Below are 25,601 nucleotides of genomic sequence, written 5' to 3'. Positions count from 1 at the left end.
TCTCTACCACAGATTTTTGTGCACATCACTGAGTCTCTGTGTGCTGCAGTTCTTCTTCCAGTGGGTTTGCGATGATAAATACATTAAAAGATTGTGAGGCACTCAGATACTACAGTAATGGGGGCCATACAAGTACCTTAGATAGATGTATCCATCTACCACTAGCATATGGAGGGATGTTTGGGTAAGCTAATTAGTAGAGGTGGGCCGTAATCAGAACCTTAAACTGGAATCCCTTAGAATGTATTTCTGTCACTGAAATCAGCACATGTGACTGAATACAGAAGGAGTTCTACTGAGTAAGGTGGTGCTATTTTTACACAGACATTTTTAGGCCTATGTTTTTAGAAATGACTAGTGATTTGGGTTGCCTCCATTTTGGACCCAAAAGAGGTCTGATTTTCAGAACTGCCGAGCACCTGCCTTCTGAGAAGCAGGTCACCTTCATGTGTCTCAAGTTGGGTACCCAAAAACAGGCTCTCAAAATCACAGGCTACCTCTGGAAATTCAGGCCAAAGTTTCCTTGTCTACAAGCACTTTTTCCCCCTTTATGTTTATGTTGCCCCCAGTAATGCAAGATGTAACAGCTATGATTAACGTAGCGCTATCTTGAAACTATTGTATTTAATGTATGGTTATCTGTATGTTTGTGATATGGTTATCCCCTGGAAAGCATGAAAACTTTGAAGTCCATTATATTAAGAAGGGCCAGATGATATGGGCCCATCAAATATCCAGACTTTTGTATGTGTGTGTTTCTGGCTTATTGGGGAGCAGAGATGGGGTTGAGTAATGCAAAATCCCAAAGCTGGTTATGCAGATACCTAGCCTTTTGAAGTTTGACCTTGTGGGAAAAAAGGGCAGTGATTGGTTTTACCTCTTTTCGGGAGGCTGGAAGATAAAGCAAGTGTTTTGGTATAAAAGTCTGAGTTTAAGCTGACACGGGGGAGGTCTTCTTTTTGATTTAACGGGTACACATGACCTTTTGTCCAAGAGGAAACTCCTGAAGGATTGGAAAGAATAGAATCTGCCAGAGTCTCCATAGGACTATTGGGGGGCTACTGGTAAAGCAATTAGATCCTGTTATTGCTGTATATGTTTTCTCTGTATGCTTTTGTCTTTAAATAAATGTACTCTGCTTTGAAAGGGCTGTTTGATTCCTGGTAAATCACTGTCATTGTCCTTGGAGTGAAGACAAAGAGCCGGAGTTGGACGTTTACCAAAGCTGTTTGGGGTGAAGGCAAGTGACGCTGGAAGTCTAACCTCCTGGTTGTGGGGAGTGGGACATGGGTCCCATCCCAATGACAGGTGATAGCTTGAGGCTTGAGACAGCGTTCCATGAACACACTTCAGAGGGTCTCAAAGGTGCAGTTACCCTGAAACTGTGACACAATAATCTGAGAAAGAGAATGAAGCATGAACTCCTTTAGCTCCCCAAGCTTGTTTAGCTTGAGTTGAGCTCCCTGTGTTCTTATGTCTGACTTTAGTTCTGTCATTATTTCCTTCAGAACTATGGGAAAGTCAGTGAAGTTCCCTCTTATTTTTTCTGCATAAAAATGGACTTTCTTTTCTTTGTTTCTTTGAGTAACTAAGATCATCCATTCCCTGGATAATTTTGCTGTAAAAATGTAACCAGAACTAGATCATAAGTCTTTTCAAGGGTTCTGGATGTCCAAGGGGACCAGGATCATCATGTCCGACCTCTGCATGGATTCACAAGATAAGCAGTTTTGCATTTCTGCCACCTACACCCATCTGCCAAAATCCTGTCTTGCTGATTTTATAAGCTCAGACTCACTACACTGCTTCATTAACCATGTGATTTTTCTACCCTTCTCATATTGCATCTGACTTTGCTTTCAGAGTTTCATTTCCTCTTTTTATTTTGTTAATAAACACAAGTTATTGCAGACCCCTAACAAAGGGATGAGAACTATGAAGGGCTCTCAAAACAAGTCAGGACAGACTAATGCAATGTGAATATTTCTACAGCTCAGGACTGGTTTTAGGCAATAATTTAGCCAAAGCACCCAGCACTTAACAACACTGTGATCCTACCAAGACAGAGTTTGTTGACTTCAGGGCAGGGTGAAAGGCGTAGACCTTCACCTAAGCCCACTGCTTGTTGGTGGCTATGAAGGAAATCTTTGAAATTTTAAGGAGAAGTTGGGGTGGATAAGATATTGTCTGTAACCCCACCTATTTAGGCAATGTGTTGGTATTTTTGCTATGTAGATATGCAAATAGGCTTATGCAGTCCATCACCTTCACGCTATCGTCAAATTTTTTGTCCTGTAATAAATGACAGCAGAAACAAATCTATAGTCATTTTTAACAGTATAAAATTAGTTGCTGAATAGGCACACTAGTCTAGATTAGGTTAGGTAGAACTGCTCTGGTCTGGGCTCTGAACTGTCCCAGGGATCCTGTTATTGAATCAAAAGACTAATTTTAATAGATAACATGGTTTTTAAAGCAATTACATCAGCACAGTTACAATGGTCATAATTTTGTACCATTTTCCTGTTTGAAAATGTTCAGTGACAATTTTCCCAAGACGTAAACAGGAAACATTTTTTACAGAAAGTCCCTGTAGGGTTTAAAATGTACAGTCTCTAGAAAATTTTCTTTATAGATTGGCAAACTCACTAACTTCATATGCTACTTTTTCAATTCATTCTATTAATGGTGTAAGCTAAGCATTTGGTTCAGAGGTGTAAGACCTACATTTGATTTGTGGCTCATGTCTGTCTCCCCCAGACGGAGAGGCTTCATATAGATAATCCCTGACCCATGGGAGGGTTGCTGAGGTAGAAATAGCCTACTTAGCCTCAGGTTTGATACATGTTTTTATAGAAGCCCTTCTGGTTGATTAAAAACAGCATTGATGGGTTCCCAATCCAGTTCTCCTTAGCTGTAAGGATAGTGAGTTGGTACCATAACTCTATGTATGTTAGAACATCTTCAAGACTACACCAGAAATGCAGAAGACTTTTTTGCGGGAGAGATGGCAAACTGTGCCATTATCAGTCTCCAAAGCTTCAGCCCAACCTTGCACTATAAAGCTGGGATGCAAAAGCGAGACTTCTGTTGGAATGATATTTTCAGAAAAGGAGAATTTCAGGTAAATTATATAAACTTACCACATATGACTGTGTACAATACCAACGTGACTGTGTTGGACTTTCCATTCTGTGTTTACTGAAACCTCACATGAAAGCTGCAGTTAAGGACTTTTTGGTTTTTAAGAGCAGATGCATGTTCTGTTTTGGTCAGCAGTTTCAGAGTTTTCTAGCCAATTAGTAATTCACAGTTTTCAGTTCTCAAATAACCTCTGGCAATGTTGGTCTGGTGGAAATGCATTCAAATGCATCAGGAGTTTGTCATGCGATGTCTGGGTGACAGCTATGTTTGCTTTCCAGAACTGTTACAGCACAATCAGAATGTTTTATGTGTATGATATTCTTCCCAACTGACACACTCCTCTCTCTCTCTCTTCTCTTCCTCCTCCCCTTTCTCAAAACAGAGTATTTTTCTCACCAACCTGCCAACAGATGCACCTTTTTCATCGCTCCCCTTCCACTAGGGGGTAATGGCCATGCTAGATTGTTAGCTCTCCTTTCTATCCCTTGACAGCTCTTTTAATTATTACACTGCTGCTTAATATAACTAAACATATTTGGAGCAATTCTAGGAAGAGTCACATTTAAGTTTTTCATTGATCTTGGAAAAGGGTTTCAAATATTTACTATTAATTATTGTTATTATCATGCACAAAACCATCAAACTCCTTTAGTTTTCTGCTGCTGTCCAACCCATGGACACAGGATCATACAACTATGTTAGAATAGTCGATGTTTGACTCTCAAATCTCTCCCTCTTCCTCTATTAACTTCAGTCTAATGTCTCCAGTGCTGTCTTGTATATCTCATCCTGATTATCATGATTAGGCTGACAATATTTTCCCAAAGGGAAAATGGGACACCACATGGGGCTGACCCAAGGTACCCCCTCTGATTTCCCCTGGCAAGAGCCGGCCTGAGCTCCCCCACGGCCTGCCTGCGCGGGGCCAGCCTGAGACATGCCTTTCTCCCTCTCACGTGGGGCGGACCAAGCCCCCCTGCTGCCCACCCGTGTTGGGCCAACCAGAGCTTGTCCCCCTTTCCCCCCCCTGCGCCCGGGGCCAGTCCCAGACATCCTGCCTCCTGCCTATGTGGGGCCAGTCCAGCCCAAGACACTGTCCTGAGCCCTCCCTCTCACGCAGGGCTGGCATTGCCGTTTGCCCTCTGCATATTCCTCCGCACTCCACTAGGGGTCGCACCTCACTTTTTTGGCAAAACTGGGCATTTGTCCAGTTTGCTCTTGCCAACTGATGAGCAAGAGCAAGAGCAAATGGTACAAATGCCCAGTTTTGTCAAAAATGTTGTGATGGCCAGGGCAAGGCTTAAAGAAGGGACTGTCCTGGCAAAAACAGGACGTGTGGTCACCCTAAGAATAATGCCAGTTCAGACATGGCAAAATTGCACACTCTATCTTTCCTCTCAAATCCTTCCTCAGTGTCAAAATTGAAAATTCCATCATCTCTTTTACCAAGCTTGCACCTTCAGTGTTTAATAGGATTCTTCCTCTCTCCTTCTCCAAAAGGCAATCTATTGCCAAATCCTTCCATCTCCAAAATCTATCCTTTACTGCTCTTTTCTTACCATGAAGTCCTGTGCATGACTTAGTCCCTTCTTGCCTGGACTACACAAATCTCGTCCTCACTGGCATTCTTGATTCTCCCCACTCTCCTTTAGTCCCATGAAGACTTTGCTCTTAAGATTGATCTACCTCTCCTACATCTACTGATGTTACTCACTTGCCTTCCTTTCACCTGCTGCATCAGATCCAAGCATCTTGTTTTTCCCTTTAAGCTCTGCACAACTGCACCCCTTCTCTGCTCTCTTTCTTCTTACTCCTTGCTCTGCCTATGTCTGTCCCAAGCTTGCCTGCCTACTCAGACCTTTTATATCTTTCCCCCACTTTTGTCTTCTCACTGTCATTGCCAGGGTCATTACACTTGAAACCCTCCCCATATCCAAACACCCACTCACTCCACTGAAGAAGCCTCTTAATGTTAACTCCATCGGAGAAAGAAGTGTATTTAATAAAAAAATCTGCACCACTTTGATCAGTGATATTATGCATCTGATCTAAGTGTATAAAGGTTAGACTAAGCTCATTTGGGGCAGAGATCTTGCCTTCTATATTTTACACATTGCTGAGCATCACATATAAAGGGTGTTTAACTATGCAGCTGCTAGTTTCATTGGAAGCAACACACTTAAATCCCAGCATGCTTATCCGGTGTAACCCAAGTACGACAAACAATATGAAAAAAACCCTTGGACTTGAAATTGTTGGGTTAAGCAAGCACTCAACGACACCAGATAGATAGCAAGCACTCAACAGACACTAGAGCCAGAGGGTGTAGTTCAGGATACAAACCATAACCCTTGTAATGCAAATTAAGCTCAAAATAATGTTTTTTTCTGTTAGAAAATACAGTGTTGGGGACTTTGGCAGATCAGAAGGGTGACCTATGAGACACAATTAATCAATTTTAACAGTTTAGCCATAAAAGTTTGGGAGAAATGTGTCTGCTTGACAAAGACATCAGCATCCAAAAAAGGATTATCTCCAACATTGGTTAACCATAATCAGGTGATAGGTTGAGACAGTTCAACCATACGGATTCCTCAGTTTTCTAACAAATTTCTGCCAAGGTCAGAGCAGAATTATGTAATTAAAATTAGTTTTCTTGTATTCATGTTAATGGATACTACAATGATCACAGATGGAGTCTGAAAAAAAGATAATATACCTTCTTGAAAAGGGGAAGGGTGAATTTAAAGGTTACTGTACTTGAAAAGGGAAAAATGGGCTTGTGTTGTTTTATGCTTTTTATGATGCAAAAAAGAATATGAACTTTTTAAAGTGTTTTTTTCCATTAGAAAGTCAGGTCTTGTGTAATTTAGACTCTATTGGGACAAGAAACCTAGTGAATAGCTATTTTAATTTGAGAATGAAAGCTGAGTAATTAAGAAGGCAACGGAATCTTATCCCTAGTCTACTAGAAACTGTTGCTTGTATAACAATGTCAGTTTTTATACTGGCAAAAGGCCTAGTGTAGACAGCTATACTTCAAAAATGTGCTTTTTCTCACATAACATTTTGTTCAGGGAGCTGATATAAGCTATGCTGGCAAAAACACATTTTTGCTGCTAGAAGTTGTGTCTACATTAGGAGGTTTGCCAGTATAGCTATATATATATATATATATATATATATATATATATTTGTAAAACTTGAAAGTTTTCTGGTATTTTTTGTTTTAATTTCTTAACACATATTTAATTGAAATGACTAATTAATATTTTGGGAGAGAACTTCTTTGTTAAAGATTCAAAACTGCAACCCTTACATTGACTCAGCAAAGTTGTAAGGTCTACAGACAGTTTTTGTACTAATTTAGCTATTTCAGTCTGGGATGTGATGGGATGTGATTATTTTTAAACTGAAATAACTTTTACTTGTATATCTAATGGGAACAAGCTATACTGGAAGACAGGGTTGCCTATGGGATTATGCTCATAGGGAAATATTGCTATAGTTATACCATGGTAACAGGATAACTCCCCAGGGGACACTCTTATTCCTGAACAATGGCGCCTTTTTCTAGGTTAGTTTATACGGCTTCCAAAGCAACATACGTTGAGCTAAAACAGAAAAAGGCACTCAGAATAATATCCACGTGGAGAATTAAGGCTATAACTACAGCAATATAATTATACTGATATAATGATGCCAGTAAATTTATCCTGTTGACAAAACCCTATAATATTTAGCACTTATATATCACTTCAAAGGTCCAAAGCACTTTACAGACATGTTATGGTAGGGCAACGACCCAATCCCTTATTTTAAGGGACACACCCTTATTTCATTGTTTTGTCCCTTAGAGTGACCACTTGTCCCTTATTATTTTATGGTATATTAAATGTATTAAAACGTATAAGTAAAAATCTAAAATTAAATAGAAGCTTATGCTAATTGCACTGCATACTTGTAGAATCGTACACAAGAGAAAAATATATACTATGCTAAGGGAAATGGCATTTCCCTAAAATGCTCCTTAAAATAAAGTGTTGTCCCTCAATTTGCATGTGGTTTCCCCTTACTTCCACCCAAGAAAGATGGTCACCCCAGGGGTGGCCTGTAGCCTAGATCACACCCAGGTTGGATTCTCCGTCGGGCACAACCATCACGTGCCAAACGGTGCCGAGCCCTTATCTTTCGCACTGAACACCTGAGCACTACGACTCCCAGCATGCATTGCACCGAGGGCCGTTGGATTTGCTGCCGGAGGCAGAGCACAGCATTCTGGGAACTGTAGGACGGCCTCTGGCTGCGCCTCTGCGCTGACACGATTGGCCGATGGCGCCGCCACTCACCCGTCTCCCCGCCCAGCCTGAGGCCGGCTGGCTCTATACAAAGACCCTGGCCGTCCGCCGCAAATCACAGCGGTCGAGGTGCGCGTGAGGAGTTAGGGGCGATTCCCGCCTAGTACCCGGTCTGGGTAAGAGCCGGCCCGAAGGGAGGCAGCGCTGCCTGGGCGGGCGAAGGGAAACCAGCCTGCGCCCTGGGCACGCGGGGCGGGGAGCGGGGGCAGAGCTGTGGGGGGCTGGGCGGAGGGGAGCCCTTCTGGAGAGCGGGGGCGGGGCAAGAAATGGCTGTAGGGATGGGAGGGGGCGGGGGAGGTGAGGGACCTCGCCCTGCGAGGGGTCTGGACACCAGCGGGCAGGGGCGCGTCGCGGATCCACCCTGTGCTGGGGGCCTGGGCACTGAGCGGGGAAAGGGGCAGAGCAAGACTCCGGCCTGTCCGGTCATAGCAGCCCGCTGGGGGCAGTGGGTACAGGGGAGTTCTTCTTGAGGGGGGAGGAGGGGATTTCCTCAGCTCGCAGTGGACCTGGACCACATAAAGCATAGATAGGGGTGATGTCTCATTCCCACTAATACTGTGCCAAGACCCCTTAAGTCAACAGGCTACAGCTATTAGCCGTTGACCCACCAGTCCAGCCAAGGGGTTTTATTCAAATATATAAGGGGCTAACAGTAATTCTGCTCGGTCTGAAATGGGTGTCCATTGCAGTGTCCAGCCTCTGTTAGTGGTGTAAAACCAACCCACTGAAAATGGCATTACAAGTTGTTTTAAATAGAGAAACAACTGATCAGCTACAAAATCCAGGTGCAGCTGTTTGCACTGAGATAAAGAAATGGTAAACAGGAACTGAAAGGAAACACCACCTGTGTGACCTGGGGCTTTGCTAAGGAAACTTTTGCACAAGACAGAGTTGTAGGGAAGTAATTTACTTAGGAGCCTGGTGTATGTAATTGGTCGGTATAGTTAGTAATAATAAATTCATACAACCTTTTATGAGCACCATTGACAGACTTAAAAACTAGATCCACTGTTTCCAAGAGAAACTATAATGGGTTAGGCATTGAATAAACAAAGGAAGCTATAATCCCTGCACAATCTAAAAGTAGATGCAAGTGCAGAGGAAAAATATACAAATAAAGTGATCACAGTAAGGAATAGCTTCAGCTTGAGCGTTTGTTTATTGTTGTTAAACATAAGGCCATTATCAGTTGCACCTCAGTCTAGCCCTTATTAGTCAGTTTCTTTTCTCACACTTCAAGTTGTTCATCAGCAGGGATGAATGTGGAGGGAGGTACTGGTTTTGAGGAGCAGCTCAGGAAAAGCATTCCATGCATAAAGGGAAGGGCATAGAAGAAAGTGGGAACATTTTTGTGGGAGAAGAAGTCTCTTACTATCTGGCATGCATAGATTTGGTCCTCTAGGACAGTGGTTCTCAACCAGGGGTACACATATCCTGGGAGTATGCAGAGGTCTTCCAGGGGGTACATCAGCTCACCTAGATATTTGCCTAGTTTTGTAACCGGCTACATAAAATGCATTAGGGAAGTCAATACCAAGTAAAGTTTTATACCGACAATGACTTGTTTATATTTCTTAGTATACTATACACTGAAATGAAGTACAATATTTATATGGTAAAAATGAGAAAGTAAGCAAATTTTCAGTAATAGTGCGCTGAGACACTTTTATATTTTTATGTCTGATTTTGTAAGCAAGTCGTTTTTAAGTGAGGTGAAACTTGGGGGTATGCAAGACAAATCAGACTTCTGAAAGGGGTACAGCAGTCTGGAAAGGTTGAGAGCTACTGTTCTAAGGTAAGGTTTTCATTGGAACACTAGTCAAAAGAATTTAAAATTTCCTGTATAGATAATGGACTTTCCCCACACTCTGCGGATTAAGTTGGAAATGCCCTATTGCACATACATGCATTTTTTTTATAGTTGAGGTGGACAGTATTAGCTTTATATGAAAATCTGTGAAACGTTTATATTATAGTAGTGCCCCAAACTCTAGTCAGGGTTGGACTGAACACTGTAGAAGTACACAGTATGATACTGTTCCTGCCCTAAAAGTCTAAAAGTATAAAATGGCAAGACAAATCATAATGAACAATTAGAAAAATGTTAAGTATAAAGTTTTCTAGTTATGTTTCCACAAACCTCCCTCCTCGCTATAAAAGGTGTCATAATCAACTTATTTTTTACTGTTCACGCTCAAAGTAGTGGTAGTCCTGTTTACAGAATGATGCATAACACATTATATAAATTTTTGCATTGATATGTACCTGCAGCTTGGACAACTATTTCATGATAAAAAAATTACTGACAAAATGTCCCTACATGTTAAGTATGTGAGTAGGTGGATTTGAAAGTAAACAGCTGAACCAATTTCACTGAGACCTCGAGAACTGTCATGTTACAACCTGGATTTCTTAGGATGTTAAGAATAGGGCTATTAGTTTGTCTCAGTCACAGGGAGGAGCTGCTGTCTCATTTTTGCTGGGAAATGGGGGCATGTCACTGCTCCTGCTGTTGTAGGAATGGATGAGCTAGCACTGGGATAGCAGTTTGAAGCAATTTTAAACTTAAGGTTAATTGTTAAATTGCTTTACACAATTTTTATTGTAAAATAAAGGCTGTCTTGATTAAAATACGGACTGGAATACTTTCTATTTACTGTAAATATGGCCTTTGCACATTTTCAAAGACTGTACCATTTTTTGCATAAATGATCACCAGAAACCACTAATTCCAGTAATAATTAATGCCTATATCAGTCACTAGTAGATTTAGTAAAGCTTCATGCCGTAATTATCAATATCTAACCCCAGCCTCTACTGCTTGCAAAATATTATATTTTTAAAAGGAAATTAAAGCGGGAAAATCCCCACTGAATTATAGAAATTAGGAGATTTTCTACATGCTGATTTCAGTGAGAGCTGTGGTTACTTTGCACTTCTGATCCAGCCACTTACCGTAGAACCTTAGTTACGAACAACAGAGTTACAAATTGACTGGTCAACCACACACCTTATTTGGAACTTGATGTAGCAACCAGACAGCAGCAGAAACAAACAAAAGCAAATGCAGTACAGTACTGTGTTAAACATAAACTACTAAAAAAAAAAGGGAAAGTTTAAAAAAAAAAAGATTTGACAAGGTAAGGAAAGTGTTTGTGCTTGTTTCATTTAAATTAAGATGGTCAAAAGCAGCATTGTTCTTCTGCATAGTAAAGTTTCAATGCTGTATTAAGTCAATGTTCAGCTGTAAACTTTTGAACAACCAAAATGTTTTGTTCAGAGCTAAACACATTTCAGATTCACAAACTCTGAACAAAAAAACATTATGGCTGTTCTTTCAAAAGTTTACAACTGACTTACTACAGCTTTGAAACTTTCCTATGCAGAAGAACAATGCTGCTTTTGACCATCTTAATTTAAATGAAACAAGCACAAACACTTTCCTTACCTTGTCAAATCTTTAAGTCAGTTGTAAACTTTTGAAAGAACAGCCATAATGTTTTTTTGTTCAGAGTTTGTGAATCTGAAATGTGTGTAGCTCTGAACAAAACATTTTGGTTGTTCAAAAGTTTACAGCTGAACATTGACTTAATACAGCATTGAAACTTTACTATGCAGAAGAACAATGCTGCTTTTAATCATGCTAATTTTAAATGAAACAAGCACAGAAACAGGTTTCAGAGTAGCAGCCGTGTTAGTCTATATCCGCAAAAAGAAAAGGAGTACTTGTGGCACCTTGGAGACTAACAAATTTATTTGAGCATAAGCTTTCGTGAGCTACAGCTCACTTCATCGGATGCATGCAGTGGAAAATACAGTGGGGAGATTTTATATACACAGAGAACATGAAACAATGAGTGTTACCCTACACACTGAGAGTGATCAGCTAAGGTGAGCTATTACCAGCAGGAGAGAAAAAAACCAACAACCTTTTGTAGCGATAATCAAGGTGGGCCATTTCCAGCAGTTGACAAGAACGTGTGAGGAACAGTAGGGGGGAAAAATAAAAATGGGGAAATAGTTTTACTCTGTGTAATGACACATCCACTCCCAGTCTTTATTCCAGCCCAATTTAATGGTGTCCAGTTTGCAAATTAATTCCAATTCAACAGTCTCTCGTTGGAGTCTGTTTTTTGAAGTTTTTTGTTGAAGAATTGCGACTTTTAGGTCTGTAATCGAGTGACCGGAGAGATTGAAGTGTTCTCCGACTGGTTTTTGAATGTTATAATTCTTGACGTCTGATTTGTGTCCATTTATTCTTTTACGTAGGGACTGTCCAGTTTGGCCAATGTACATGGCAGAGGGGCATTGCTGGCACATATCTACCATTGTGTAGTTTCCACTGCATGCATCCGATGAAGTGAGCTGTAGCTCACGAAAGCTTATGCTCAAATAAATTTTAGTCTCTAAAGCACAGAAACAGTTTTCTTACCTTGTCACACCTAAAAAAATTTTTTTTAGTTTATGTTTAACATAGTCCTGTATTGTACAATATGTGCTTTTTTGTGTCTCTGCTGCTTGATTACGTATACTTCCAGTTCCAAATGAGGTGTGTGGTTGACCAGGCAGTTTGTAACTCTGGTTTTCGTAACTCTGGTGTTCTACTGTAGCTGTAAACAACTGCAATGTTTATCATTCTAAATATAGTGAAGACCTCTTATCAGTTATTAAAATTGCTGTATCTAAGGTGACTAGGTAATTAGATCTAAATTATCACCATCATCCGGGTCACCCAGCACATTTGATCTTTGTGAATTTTAAAACCTTCAGGGGAGAGACCATTTCTTTTTGTCATGTATAACAAGACATACTGCACATAATATGTATATTCCCATGGTTCTACTTTATTACTAGACTGAGAATTGCAGTTGTCTTTTATTTTTAAAGCAAATGAGAGGAATTTATTACAATTGTACTTCTGTGTACCTGTGAATTCTTGGTAATCAAATTAATTGAACAGGTTTCCTGTTGCAGTTTGTGACCTGAAGGTTAGCATGTGACAAGGAATATTTTCCCCCTCACATTACTGGTCTGGTTTCCTCTTTCAACACAGCACAGCACACTGTCTTTTTAATCTACCTAACATCTTTTCAACAGTCTAGGCTTGTCCCTCAGACATTTTTTAAAAGTTAGAATCAAGCAGTGAATTAGCAAATGTGTAAAAGAGCTACTATACCTGTTTGAGTTTGTTCTAAAAGCTATTCAGAAAACCCTGCAGATGTGAGCATTTATAATTTCTTTTTGTACCTTGCTAGTATTGCTGTCTAGTTTACTTTTTTCTGCTCTAAATTTAAAACAGAGGGACTAAATCATGAAACAGAACGTGACAGACAAATAGGACTGATGAAAAGTAAACACTGCAAATGTTGTATAGAAATTAATCTTTAAAATTTAAGATTAAATTTAAGAATTTAAATTTAAAATTAGAATTAAATTTAAAATTTAAGGTCTATTAGACATTGAGCTGAACTCCATTCTGCTTTGGGATCTTGAATATGCCTATGACACTGCCTTGTTGACTCAGTTTGGCCATCAGCTGTAGTGATTCACCAGTCTGGTTGAGCAAGAAGCAGCACACATTGGTGGTCTCATTAATCCAGATAAAATTAAGTTCCTGGCCATTACCATCAAGCAGACTCCAGCTCCAGATTACAACCAGCTCAGTATTAACCTGTCCAGATGAGACATGGAGCAGGTAGCGGCTGTAAACAGTTGAGCAGAGTCATAGATAGTGCTGCAGGGTGCTTGAAAGATGTAGACACGTATGGCAGCAGCTGCTGCTATGTTTTGGGCCCTTCAACAGGCTCTGTGGTGTGGTTGTGGCATCAAGCTTGCTGCAAAGCTGCAGATCTATAGAATCACTCTTATGCAGACTATTGTGTGGAAGGTGGGCACTGAAGAAAGCCAAAAACCACTCCTTTAAAGTTTTTGATTCTTACAATCTTTGTCAGCTGCTTCATATAAAGTAGCCAGACAAGATCATAAATGAGGTTATTTGAAGCCAAACCCAGCAACTGCCACCATCAGCACTGGTTTGGTTTTGATGGCTTTCTTGGTATGGACATATCAGAATGAGGACCAACAAAATTCTGAAGCATGTGTACCAAGGAATATAACTATATGGCTGATCATGTAGTCAGGAAAAGCTTTGGTGGTGCGACAAAATTGCCAGTGGCGGACAAATTGAATAGATCCTTTTAAGCACCTTGCCAGATATCGGTTTGGGTGATGCTCAATTTGCCAGGAGGCTGTAACGCTTCGGGATTTGCCTAGGAATAGACATTATTTGGTTTCCACAAAATAATTTACAGTGAGAGTAATTTACATGTCCTAAATCCCTAGTCTTGGGTATTTTTTCCTTGTACATGTCTGCCCAAGGCAGGTTCTAGAATAGCAGGCCTGGGGCCATGTTACCCTCTGGTTATCCATGTAACAGTAAGAGGTCAAAATGATTATCAGTTCTGTCTGAAAGGAGACCAGCATTGGAGTGGGAGTAGTTTAGTCTCATCTTTTTGTGTTACGCCAAAGGTGAATGATTATTATGAAAGAACAGTGGAAAATACAGTGGGGAGATTTTATATACACAGAGAACATGAAACAATGGGTGTTACCATACACACTGTAAGGAGAGCAGGGACTGAAGAAACCAAATAGAATGAAAAGTGTTATGAAAAGTCTCGTGGGTTTTTATTTCAGAAGATTTTTATCTGTAAAATGTGGATGATAGTGATACTCATTTCACACATATGGGTCCTAACCAATTTACTAGCTACTGTAGAACAAAATATCCAGGTCTTGTGGCTTCATTTATTTTGGTTCATTTGTATTCCTTCAAAGACTTTTATTCTGGGTAGTTGTATTTTCACTTCAATGTCAAACTAACAGGAACTGAATCGCACCTGTATTGCAATGTGCTGTATTTTTAAAATGCAGAAATTGCTGCTTTGGCTTTATTCTACCATCTTCTGACCTAGTCTTTGAAATTTATTCCTTAGTTTCTGGAGTTGTGGAGTAAAGAAAGAAAATGATTTTGAAAGCAATTGTATTGCTAGGCTGTATCCTGGGAATCAACACATTTCCTCTCGAGGATCCTGAAGATGGAGGCAAGCACTGGATTGTCATCGTAGCAGGGTCAAATGGCTGGTACAATTACAGACACCAGGTAAGGATGACCTGTCCAATTCATTACGACATTCTAACAGTGTTTCATGGCATAGTATACAAGTACCAGTCACTGTGCAATGTAGTTTCTTCAAATACCTGTCCCATAAACTTAGTTAGATGCTCAAATGTCAGAAGTATTTACTGTGGTATGTAACCTATCACTTAAATTAGCTTCTGTACCAGATGACTGGAGGATAGGTAGTGTGACACCCATTTTTAAAAAAGGCTCCAGAGGCAATCCTGGCAATTACAGGCCAGTAAGCCTAACTTCAGCACCAGGCAAGTTAGGTGAAACTATAGTAAAGAACAGAATGAGAATTCATTAGAATTCTTTGAGGGCATCAATAAATGTGAACAAGAGTGACCCAGTTGTTACAGTGTACTTGGATTTTAAGAAAGCCTTACAAGGTCCATCACCAAAGGCTCTAAGCAAAGTAAGCAGTTATGGGATAGGAGAGAAAGTCCTCATGAATCAGTAACTGGTGAAAAGACAGGAAACAAAGAGTAAAAATAAACACAGTTTTCAGAATGGAGAGAGGTAAATAGTGGTGATCTCCAGGGATTTTTACTGGGACCAGTACTGTTCAACATATTATAAATGATCTGGAAGAAGGGGTAAACAGTAAGGTTGCAAAATTTGAAGACTATACAAAATTACTTATAAGTTCAAAGCAGATTTTGAAGAGTTACAAAGGGATGTCGCCAAACTAGGTGACTGGGCAATAAAATTGCAGATAAAATTCACTGTAGATAAATGCAAAGTAGCGCACGTTGGAAAACATCATCCAGCTATACATACAAAATGATGGGATCTAAATTAGCTGTTATCACTCAAAGATCTTGGTGTCATTGCAGATAGTTCTCTGAAAACATCTGGTCAGGTGAAGTGGCAGTCAAAAAAGCTAACAGAATGTTAGCAACCATTAGGAAAGGGATAGATAATAAGACAGAAAATATCATAATGCTGCTATATAAATACATGGTGCACCCACACTTTGAATACTGCGCACAGTGCTGGTTGCCCCATTTTAAAAAGATATATTGGAAAAGGTACAGAGATAGTCAGCAAAAATTATTAAGGGTATGGAATATCTTCCGTATGAGGAGAGATTAAAAAAAGCTGGGACTATTCAACTTGGAAAAAGAGATGACTAAGGGGGAGGGAATATGCTAGCGGTCTATAAAATCATGAATGGTGTAGAGAAACTGAATAAATGTTTGTTTAGTCCTTCACATAACACAAGAACTTGGGGTCATCCAATGAAATAACTAGGCAGCAGGTTTAAAACAAACAAAAGCAGTACTACTTCACACAACGCACAGTCAACCTGTGGAATTTGTTATTGGGGGCTGTTGTGAAGGCCAAAAGAATAACTGGGTTAAAAAAAAAAAGCTAGATAAGTTCATGGAGGATAGGTCCATAAATGGCTATTAGCCAAAATTGGCCAGGGATGCAATCCCAGGCTCTGGGTGCCCCTAGCCTCTGAATGCCAGAAGGTGGGTGCTGGGATAACAGGGAGTGGATCATGAGATAATTGCCCTGTTCTGTTCATTCAGTCTGAAGCACCTGGCATTGGCCGCTATCAGAAGACAGGATACTGGGCTAGATGGTCCATTGGTCTGATCCAGGATGGCCATTCTTGTGTTCCTATGTAAATTTTGAATTAGTCTGGGCATGAACAACTTTCTGCTATCATCTCCCTCTCAGTTTCAGATTAACAGGTGTTTCCTTTTTTCATAATTTGGAATGTTTTTCTGAAACTAAGTGAATTACATAAATAAACTTTAGTAATCTAAAAGCCAATCTCCACTTGATCTTTTCCTTTATCATTCTAACCCTCCAACACCTTTCCACTATTCCTTTTACTTTTTTTTAATTATTATTTTCTTGTTCAGCCCTCTTCTTTCTTGACTTGACAAGCCAGAATAGTGTTGTCCTCTTTAAAAAATAAATAAAGGCCAGAGAAGGCCATTATCATCATCTTGTCTGATGTCCAGCTAGCAGGTCATAGAATTTCATTCGGTCATTACTGCATCAAATTGTGATGATTGAACTAGAGTAGGTTTTTCTGAAAGCAATTCTGTATGCTCTTGTCCATTATGTTCTCTCGACTCTCACTTCCAACTATTTGGCAACTTTCCCCTCTCTGTCTCTCTCTTTTCCCCCTTTACATCCCTACCAGTAAAACATTCAGTTAAATCTCCCACTGTATAGGTGTCCTGTTCAAGTACCTGGTCCTGGGACATCTAAGCTTAAGGGTTTTGGAGGCTTGCTTTAAGCTATGTTTTGAGGTTCTGTTGCTGCATAACAACTTCACCAGCTCCCTTACACACAACACTCTGGTGGGAGAACACTCATTTAAAAAGACTGAGGTAGGAATAACATTGTATTTAAAATCTTCAGGAAAAGTTATTCCTGTGCAAGCTCAGTAGCAGCTTTTAAAAGATGGCGATTGTTATTCAAATGGTAGTTTTTTTTTGGAGGCTTAAAAATCTTTTTTTTTTTTTTTTTTTTAATCAGTGGACCCAAGTTCCCTGTAAGCTGTGTGGTGGCGCAGCAACCTATTTAGTGCTGTGCAGGCACTTAGGGAACACGCCCAGGGACCTGCCGGTCCCATCACTTTCTAAGTGTATATCTTGGGAATCTTGTTGTTTTTAATCAACATGAAATGTAGACATCAGAAAATTATCCTTCCATTAAAAAAAAATTTGTTAAGATTAAGAAAATCAAAACAGCAAACCTTTACAATTTCACAGCTTACAAATACTTATGGGAGACCTTCTTTATAATAGAATTGGTCTAGCCAACATACAGTAAAACCTGCTCTAATATCACCATGAGACCCCAATCAAAACCAGATGCCCAGTAGGTCTAACCTTTAACTAAAGGTGGAACAAAATAGTACTTTGGACTACTATCACACCTTCCATCTCAGAGCATGACATAAATATCGTTTATGCCTCACAACATACCTTTGAGGTAAGTATTTGTTCCCCAATTTCCAGATATAAACTGCAATATAGTGAAGGTTGAATGATTTGGCCAAGTCACGTGCTAGAGCCAGGAATAGAACTCAGGTCTGGACTCCCCATCCCATGCTTCCTCTTTCTAGAAATCCTTGAAACTACTTTAAAGTGCTCACATATGACACTTAATTGCTTGGTGGAGATAAAAGAAAGGGAATTCTAGAGCCATCCAGGAATGAGCTCAAAATTATTCCAGAGGAGAATGAATTGCTTGGTGGAGATAAAAGAAAGGGAATTCTAGAGCCATCCAGGAATGAGCTCAAAATTATTCCAGAGGAGAGTGAATTGCTTGGTGGAGATAAAAGAAAGGGAATTCTAGAGCCATCCAGGAATGAGCTCAAAATTATTCCAGAGGAGAGTGTGTCGAAGATAGTGTTGTGACAGACTATAATTGCAGTTAGAATTTTTATCCTATTGACAGTAATTAATTCAGCTAGATATTAAATCTTTTAAACCAACCCATTGCTCATTTGTCAACTTTGTGTAACTTGGTTGCTATTTCTGGCAGAGAAATTGAAGAGGATTACATCACATCTTGTATCTTTTAATTAAATATTTCCCCACACACAGTCCAGTCTGTGCAAATTAAATTACAAAATATGAATTGTCCTCAGCAGTATCTCTGTTACTCAGCTTGTCTGCTTTCATTGCCTCACTGAATGTTATTCTTGGAAAGCTTACTGTTTACTTCAATTGTCGTTAACTCAGTAAAGTATGATCACTCACAGCTTTTTACTTTGTCAAGTAAGAGTCCTTCTTCTTCCCTTCCCCCCCCCCTCCCCGATATTTAACAGCTCAGGTGTCCGAGGCAGACAGTCCATTTACGCTTCATCCAAGGTGCAAATTTCAAGTAATAGCATGCAAAATGTATATCTATATACAGCACCACTGAAATGCATCTTGTAGCCACCTGCAGCAACTCCACCCTAGTAACTTATTAATGCACAACATGCTACAGAACAGTGGAGGTCTTTTGCAGGAGGAAGGAACATTTTGATCAACTCCTCTGAAGCTAACCCTCCTCTTATATAAAGTACCATGGGATTTTTGATATCCATGCTCAATGGATGAGACCTCACCTTTTAAAATATTATGTGAGAGATTTCATACACAAAATACTTCAGGGAACTCAGTTTCCATACTGTACCTTGTAAGGATGGAGGATTGAGTCATCCATGATAGGATATGTACCTATAGTTTCAAGTAATCTAAGGCCTTCTGTATACTTGAGATTCAGCCACAGTAGCCAGCAAATGGTGTCACTGCACTGGTGCAACCCCAACTGTAAGTAAGGCAAGTACAAACGGGAGAAATTGTTGCTTTCCTTATCTACACTGGGGATTTGCACCTTGAAGCTACAGTTTCTGGACATGATGGCTGAATTGGAACTAGTTCCAAATAAAGCCAAGACCTAAGCTATTCATTTATTTTCATCTTTCATAAACAGATCTTGGCACCTTGACATTTTTATAAAACATCCACAACCCAAAGTAATGAGCTTGTCCTTGCTGCAAAGTTAACTTAAGGGGTTTTCTGTGTAGAGGGACTCAACTCAGGAGTGGTGGTGTTTTTAACTCAAGGTAGTTGGCCTGTCGGGGAGTATAGAGTAAACCTTGAGTTAGCACAATTCAGCAGCTGCTAATGTGACTGCTCTACAATCCTCTAATGCCTTCCACAATTCTCCATGGGTGCCCAAAAAGGACAGACAAGTTCTCTACAATTCACTTGGAAAAGTATTCAGAGAGTGGCTCAATTTATAGCATTTGCAAAAAACCCAGGGTTATTAGTATTAGTGCCACACATGTGAGTGCATCTTGTGTTGTGCAGTGTGACTGCTCTTGCTCAAGCTAGGCTAATGTCAGTTATCGGCCGTGAAGACCTACCCAATGAAACAAACATACAGTTGGCCTCACAACAACCCATCACCATATAATCCACCAGAGCATAAACAAATAAAGAGCATGAACCAATCTCTGTGAAGATACCCAGACATTATATCATCCCTCCCCAGAAGTCCAGGGAAATAGATAGGCTTTGCAGGACACCCTGAAAGTCAATAGATACAGGGCAGATCTGTACTTACTACAGTGATACAGCTGAGCTGATGCAGTGTTTTGCTTTAGGAAAGACAGTTCTCCCCTTGGTGTAGTTAATCCACCTCCCCAAGAGGCAGTAGCTATGTTGACAGGAATAGCCCCATCTACATCAGTGGTTTTCAAACTTTTTTTTTCTGGCGACCCAGTTGAAGAAAATTGTTGATGCCTGCGACCCAGCCGAGCTGGGGATGGGGGTGAGGGCTGTGGGGTGAGGCTGGAAATGAGGGGTTCAGGGTGTGGGAGGGGGCTTTGGGCTGGGGCAGAGGGTTGGTCTGTGGGAGGGGGTCAGGGCTGTGGGCTGGGCATACAGGCTCTGGGGTGGGGCCAGGGATGAGGGGTTTGGGGTGCAGGAAGGGGCTCTGGGTTTGGGGGGGCTGAGGCAGGGGATTGGGGCATGGGGTTACCTCAGGAGGCTCCTGCTCAGCAGCTAGGGTGCTAAGGCAGGCTTCCTGCCTGTCCTGGCATTGTGCAGGGTGCCGCACCCCAGAAGCCACCAGCAGCAGGTCCGGCTCCTAGCCAGAGGTGCACAAGCGGTCCGTGTGGCTCTCGCCTGCAGACACTACCACCCCAGCTTTGGCCGGGAACCAGCCAATGGGAGTGCCGAACCAGTGCTCGGGGTGGGAGGAGCACAGGGAGCCCTGTGGCCTCTCCGTCTAGGAGCCAGACATCTGCTGGCTGCTTCCAGGGCACAACGCAGTGTCAGAACAAGTAGGGACTAGCCTGCCTTAGCCAGGCAGCACCGCTGATGGGACTTTTAACGGCCCGGTCAGAGGTGCTGACCAGAGCCACTGCAACCCAGTGCCTTATATTCAGCTTGCAGTTTGAAAACCACTGCTATAAGAGGTGGCAATAGAATCTGAGGTCTTTATCTCTGGGAATACAGCGGAAGAAAATTAAGTGAAATCCTCCTCCAGGAAAATTCAAATGCTGAAGACAAAAATAAATGTACATAAAATATCTGAAATCTGTTATCTTGGAATTTGCTAAAAAAACTGGTTTTACACTTTTCCTCTACCATGCTTTCCAGCCACTGTTTGCCATTTAAGTGGGAAAAGATATACATTGAGTAACATTCCCCTAACATGCCAGATAGAAAAGCTTTTACTGTATTAAAATCCCTACTGTTGACAGCTAGTTTTGCTGCTGGTTCCATTTTCAGCACCTTGTCATCTAACTTACTAGGAACAAGTCTAATGGATGTGGTTATGAACGCTGTAATGGTAGCCTTGTCTACACTAGCGCTTCCAACATTATTAACACTGTTACAGTTAAACCAACATTAGCAACTGGGAAATCTTTCAAGAGTGTCCGTAATACAGATCAGGCTGTTGAACCAGTGGAGCACAGTTAGGGAGGCTAAGGAAACAGCAGCAGGTATTTTTAGAAATAGTTGACATTTTTAATATATATCTGGTATAAGAATACTTCACTATCAGAGATGTTATAGCCTCTCCTTTATTACTTCAGATCACTGCACTGTTCCTTTAACAGGACACAAACCTAAAAATTTAGAGTAGTGAAACGAGCAATTCTTGAGAGATTTTGCAGAAAAAAACCACACAGCCTCATCCCAACACTAATGAAATATTACAGGCATGAAAGAAGATGGGGGGCATGCTGTATTTAGGGATTTTCTCACATACTGGAGGAGAGTCTAAAGCTTCCACTTATAAAGTGTTTTTGGTTTCCATCTCCACGATGAAGAAGCAGCCATAGTGGAACCCACACACTATTAGCCATAGTAGCTCCAGCCAGCCATCCTAGCACAAAGGTGGGAACTCCATCCCTCCTTATCCCCTATATAGCTGGTTTTGACTTTCAAGTTTAAAGGAGACCATTTAAAAGCTATTGTAGTTAAACATGAACAGGGTAAGATCAGGTCTGCATTAGAAACTTTGCCAGTATGCCCTGAGCCTACCAGCTTCTATCCAAGGACTCTTTTACTGGTATAGCATATTGGCAAAGTGCTCCTATTGTGGATGCAGATTGCTGGCAAAGCTGTATAATAAAACCACTCACATGAACAAAACAAGCTGTATGGGTAAAATGAAGTTTTATCCATATTTCTGTGCCTATATGAGGGGCTTTTACCAGCACAGCTATGCCAGTCAGGATCCAGTGCCCCAAGCTGACACAGCTGTGCCAGCAAAAGCACCTAGTGTAGACCTGGCCTTAGTAAAGTCAGCAGGGGTATGTGCAGAAACTTAACTTTGACCCCTTTTGGGGTGGAGGGTGCATGTTCTGTTCCTTCCCCTCGTCCCAGTCTTGGGAGGAGCCCACTCGTCCTGTCCCCCTGGCAGGAACTCGCTCACGTTGACATTCAGAGCACTGGGCAGAAATCACATTACATCAACACTCACCGTTGGCCTTTGCAGTGCTTTGTCTTAATTAAAACAGTCGGATTCCCCTGGTCTGCATCAGTTTTAAGTCAGCTGCCAACGCTGGCCGAGGTAGAACACCTCCTCCCCACATCTCCATGGAGTGGGAGAGGCAAGCGACCCTGTCACAGCTAGGGTGATCCACAGGAAGGGCCCAGCTCGTTTCCAGAGGAGTCGCCGCCCCCCGGGAGAGGGCGGTGCCTTATCCAGCCGTGGCTTGCGCCCAACCCTGCTTTGCGCCTCAGGCCTCCCCTGGCCTCGGCAGGAGCTCCGGCTTCACTCCCACCCCCTGCCCTGGCCCAGCAGGAGCTCGCTATTCCTTCCCCCTGCCCTGGCCCAGCAGGAGCTCGCTCTTCCTTCCCCCGCCACCACAGCCTCAGGGCCGAGAGAAGCTCACTCTCCTACCCCCCCCCCACCACTGTGGCCCCAGGGCTGGAGGAGTTTTGTGCCCCCAACAATTATTGGGGGGGCCTGTGCCACTGCTTTCCCCCCTCCACTTGCACACGCCCCTGAATGTCACTTAGGAATGTGATTTTCTGAGATTTCTAAACTTCCAAAAGTCCTATTCTAGATGCAGTTATATTGGCATGAATGTTTATTTTGCTTTCCAAACTGATCTAAGCTATACCTGGAAAAGCACTCTGTTGCCACTATAAGCTGCACCAGTGCTAGCAGGCTTTTTTATCTGTATAGCCATCCTGACAAGCCTTTTCAAATATAGACCTGGCCATGGGCGGCGGGTATCGTAGACAGGGGGAGGCCATGCCTCCTCAAACAGCCTAGCGTGGTCCTGCCCATGTTCCACCAGACCCCCTCCTGCCTGCTGGTCCCTTCTGTGGCCGAGAGGCTGGGGCAGGTGGGCAGGCTGGGGGCAGTGGTGCGCAAGACCATGCCACACCATGTCCCCCATCCTCCTGCCACTGGGACCAAGCTGGGGCAGGGGGAGCTCCGGCCGTGCTGCCCGCCCAGTGCTGGGGCCAGGGGCAATCCAGCCACACCGCTCACCTGCCCAGTGCTGGGGCGCGTGGTGGGGCAGTGTGCTCCGGGCTCTGGCGGGGGAGCAGAAGGGGGGGAGGGGCCAAGGACTAGCCTCCCCCTAGGGCGCGTTCACCCCGCCGCCCATGGACTTGGCCAAAATAACTAGCCCAGTGGTCCCCAACCTTTCTGTGGGAATAGCATATTCCTATTCCCAGAAGACTGGTGGGCGCCAGACCCCCCCGCCGCTGAAATGCTGCCGAGAAGCGACAGTGACAAAAAGCGCCGCTGCCAAAATGCTGCCGAAAAACGGCCATGCTTCTCAGCGGCATTTCAGCGGCCGGTTCTCCGGTGGCCGCGCTCGGCGGCGGTGGCATGTCCTGTGGGTGCACACAACTGACCTGGCGGGTGCCATTGCGCCCGCAGGTACTGCGTTGGGGCCCCGTGAACTAGCCACTTTTGAAAGTCTTGGCTATGCATTCCTTCTAGTTCCATTCTTTATGCAAATGCAGCTGAGGAAGAAATGAGGAAACCTAAAAGCTTAAGGTACAGTGGAGAAACCCCAACCTCCTTCCAGGCTACACAACGTGACAGCAGTTTCTCTCTGAACAATGAGTAAACAAGTGAATTTAGTTGTCATTAAGAAGAATGTCTCCCACAGTTTTTAAAAAGTGCCTTAACTCCTACTGAGACTATGTCTACACTGCACAGTTAACCCAGAATTTTGGGGCCTAGATCAGCCTCACCCAGGTGTGAGCATCACCACTGGAAACCATAGCTGAATTACTGTGTCCTCAGTGTTTATGCAGTCATCCGTGTGCTAGCAAAAGGTTCTAAAGTAGACTTGGTCTTTGGGAGCCCTAAATGAGATGCTTTAAACTTAAAAAGAAAAGGAGTACTTGTGGCACTTTAGAGACTAACAAATTTATTTGAGCATAAGCTTTCCTGAGCTACAGCTCACTTCATCGGATGCATTCTTTTTGCAAATACAGACTAACATGGCTGCTACTCTGAAACCTGTCTTTAAACTTAAAGGGATCTGATTTTGAGAGACTGGATACCTATGAATTTTTGAATATCAGACTCCTTTAAAGAATGTTTAGGCACCCAAAAAAATTACTTGCTTCAGGTTGGGGGGCTTTCTGTAGGCAAGGACTGGCCTGTCTCCCAAGATTTGTGAGTGTGTTGGGTCGTCGTTGAGGATAGGTTGTAGATCCTTAATAATGCGTTGGAGGGGTTTTAGTTGGGGGCTGAAGGTGATGGCTAGTGGCGTTCTGTTATTTTCTTTGTTAGGCCTGTCCTGTAGGTGACTTCTGGGAACTCTTCTGGCTTTATCAATCTGTTTCTTCACTTCAGCAGGTGGGTATTGTAGTTGTAAGAATGCTTGATAGAGATCTTGTAGGTGTTTGTCTCTGTCTGAGGGGTTGGAGCAAATGCGGTTGTATCGCAGAGCTTGGCTGTAGACAATGGATCGTGTGATGTGGTCAGGGTGAAAGCTGGAGGCATGTAGGTAGGAATAGCGGTCAGTAGGTTTCCGGTATAGGGTGGTGTTTATGTAACCATCGTTGATTAGCACTGTAGTGTCCAGGAAGTGGATCTCTTGTGTGGACTGGACCAGGCTGAGGTTGATGGTGGGATGGAAATTGTTGAAATCATGGTGGAATTCCTCAAGGGCTTCTTTTCCATGGGTCCAGATGATGAAGATGTCATCAATATAGCACAAGTAGAGTAGAGGCATTAGTGGACGAGAGCTGAGGAAGCGTTGTTCTAAGTCAGCCATAAAAATGTTGGTATACTGTGGGGCCATGCGGGTACCCATAGCAGTGCCGCTGATCTGAAGGTATACTTTGTCCCCAAATGTAAAATAGTTATGGGTAAGGACAAAGTCACAAAGTTCAGCCACCAGATTAGCCGTGACATTATCGGGGATAGCGTTCTTGACGGCTTGTAGTCCATCTTTGTGTGGAATGTTGGTGTAGAGGGCTTCTACATCCATAGTGGCCAGGATGGTGTTATCAGGAAGATCACCGATGGATTGTAGTTTCCTCAGGAAGTCAGTGGTGTCTCGAAGGTAGCTGGGAGTGCTGGTAGCGTAGGGCCTGAGGAGGGAGTCTACATAGCCAGACAATCCTGCTGTCAGGGTGCCAATGCCTGAGATGATGGGGAGCCCAGGATTTCCAGGTTTATGGATCTTGGGTAGTAGATAGAATATCCCAGGTCGGGGTTCCAGGGGTGTGTCTGTGCGGATTTGATCTTGTGCTTTTTCAGGGAGTTTCTTGAGCAAATGCTGTAGTTTCTTTTGGTAACTCTCAGTGGGATCAGAGGGTAATGGCTTGTAGAAAGTGGTGTTGGAGAGCTGCCGAGCAGCCTCTTGTTCATATTCCGACCTATTAATGATGACAACAGCACCTCCTTTGTCAGCCTTTTTGATTATGATGTCAGAGTTGTTTCTGAGGCTG

At 42.4% G+C, this 25,601-nt stretch overlaps 1 protein-coding gene across 2 annotated transcripts in view; it reads left to right on the top strand.

Annotated features, from left to right (window-relative positions):
* Window positions 1–7,460: 7,460 nt before the first annotated feature.
* Window positions 7,461–25,601, top strand: part of LGMN (legumain) — a 41,240-nt gene continuing 23,099 nt past the window's right edge. Inside the window, exons 1-2 of one of the 2 annotated variants that reach the window (XM_048853352.2) lie at window positions 7,461–7,618; window positions 14,498–14,664. In XM_048853352.2, coding sequence (XP_048709309.1) covers window positions 14,527–14,664 — 138 coding nt within the window. In that variant the 5' untranslated portion in view covers window positions 7,461–7,618; window positions 14,498–14,526. The remainder of the gene's footprint in view (window positions 7,619–14,497; window positions 14,665–25,601) is intronic. The other variant, XM_075129837.1, reaches the window with a different exon arrangement.

The sequence above is a fragment of the Caretta caretta genome, chromosome 6 (genome assembly GCF_965140235.1).
Source record: "Caretta caretta isolate rCarCar2 chromosome 6, rCarCar1.hap1, whole genome shotgun sequence".
Taxonomy (NCBI): Eukaryota; Metazoa; Chordata; order Testudines; family Cheloniidae; genus Caretta; species Caretta caretta.
Note: the sequence above shows the minus strand (reverse complement) of the source record. Positions and strands in the feature narration are given on the sequence as shown.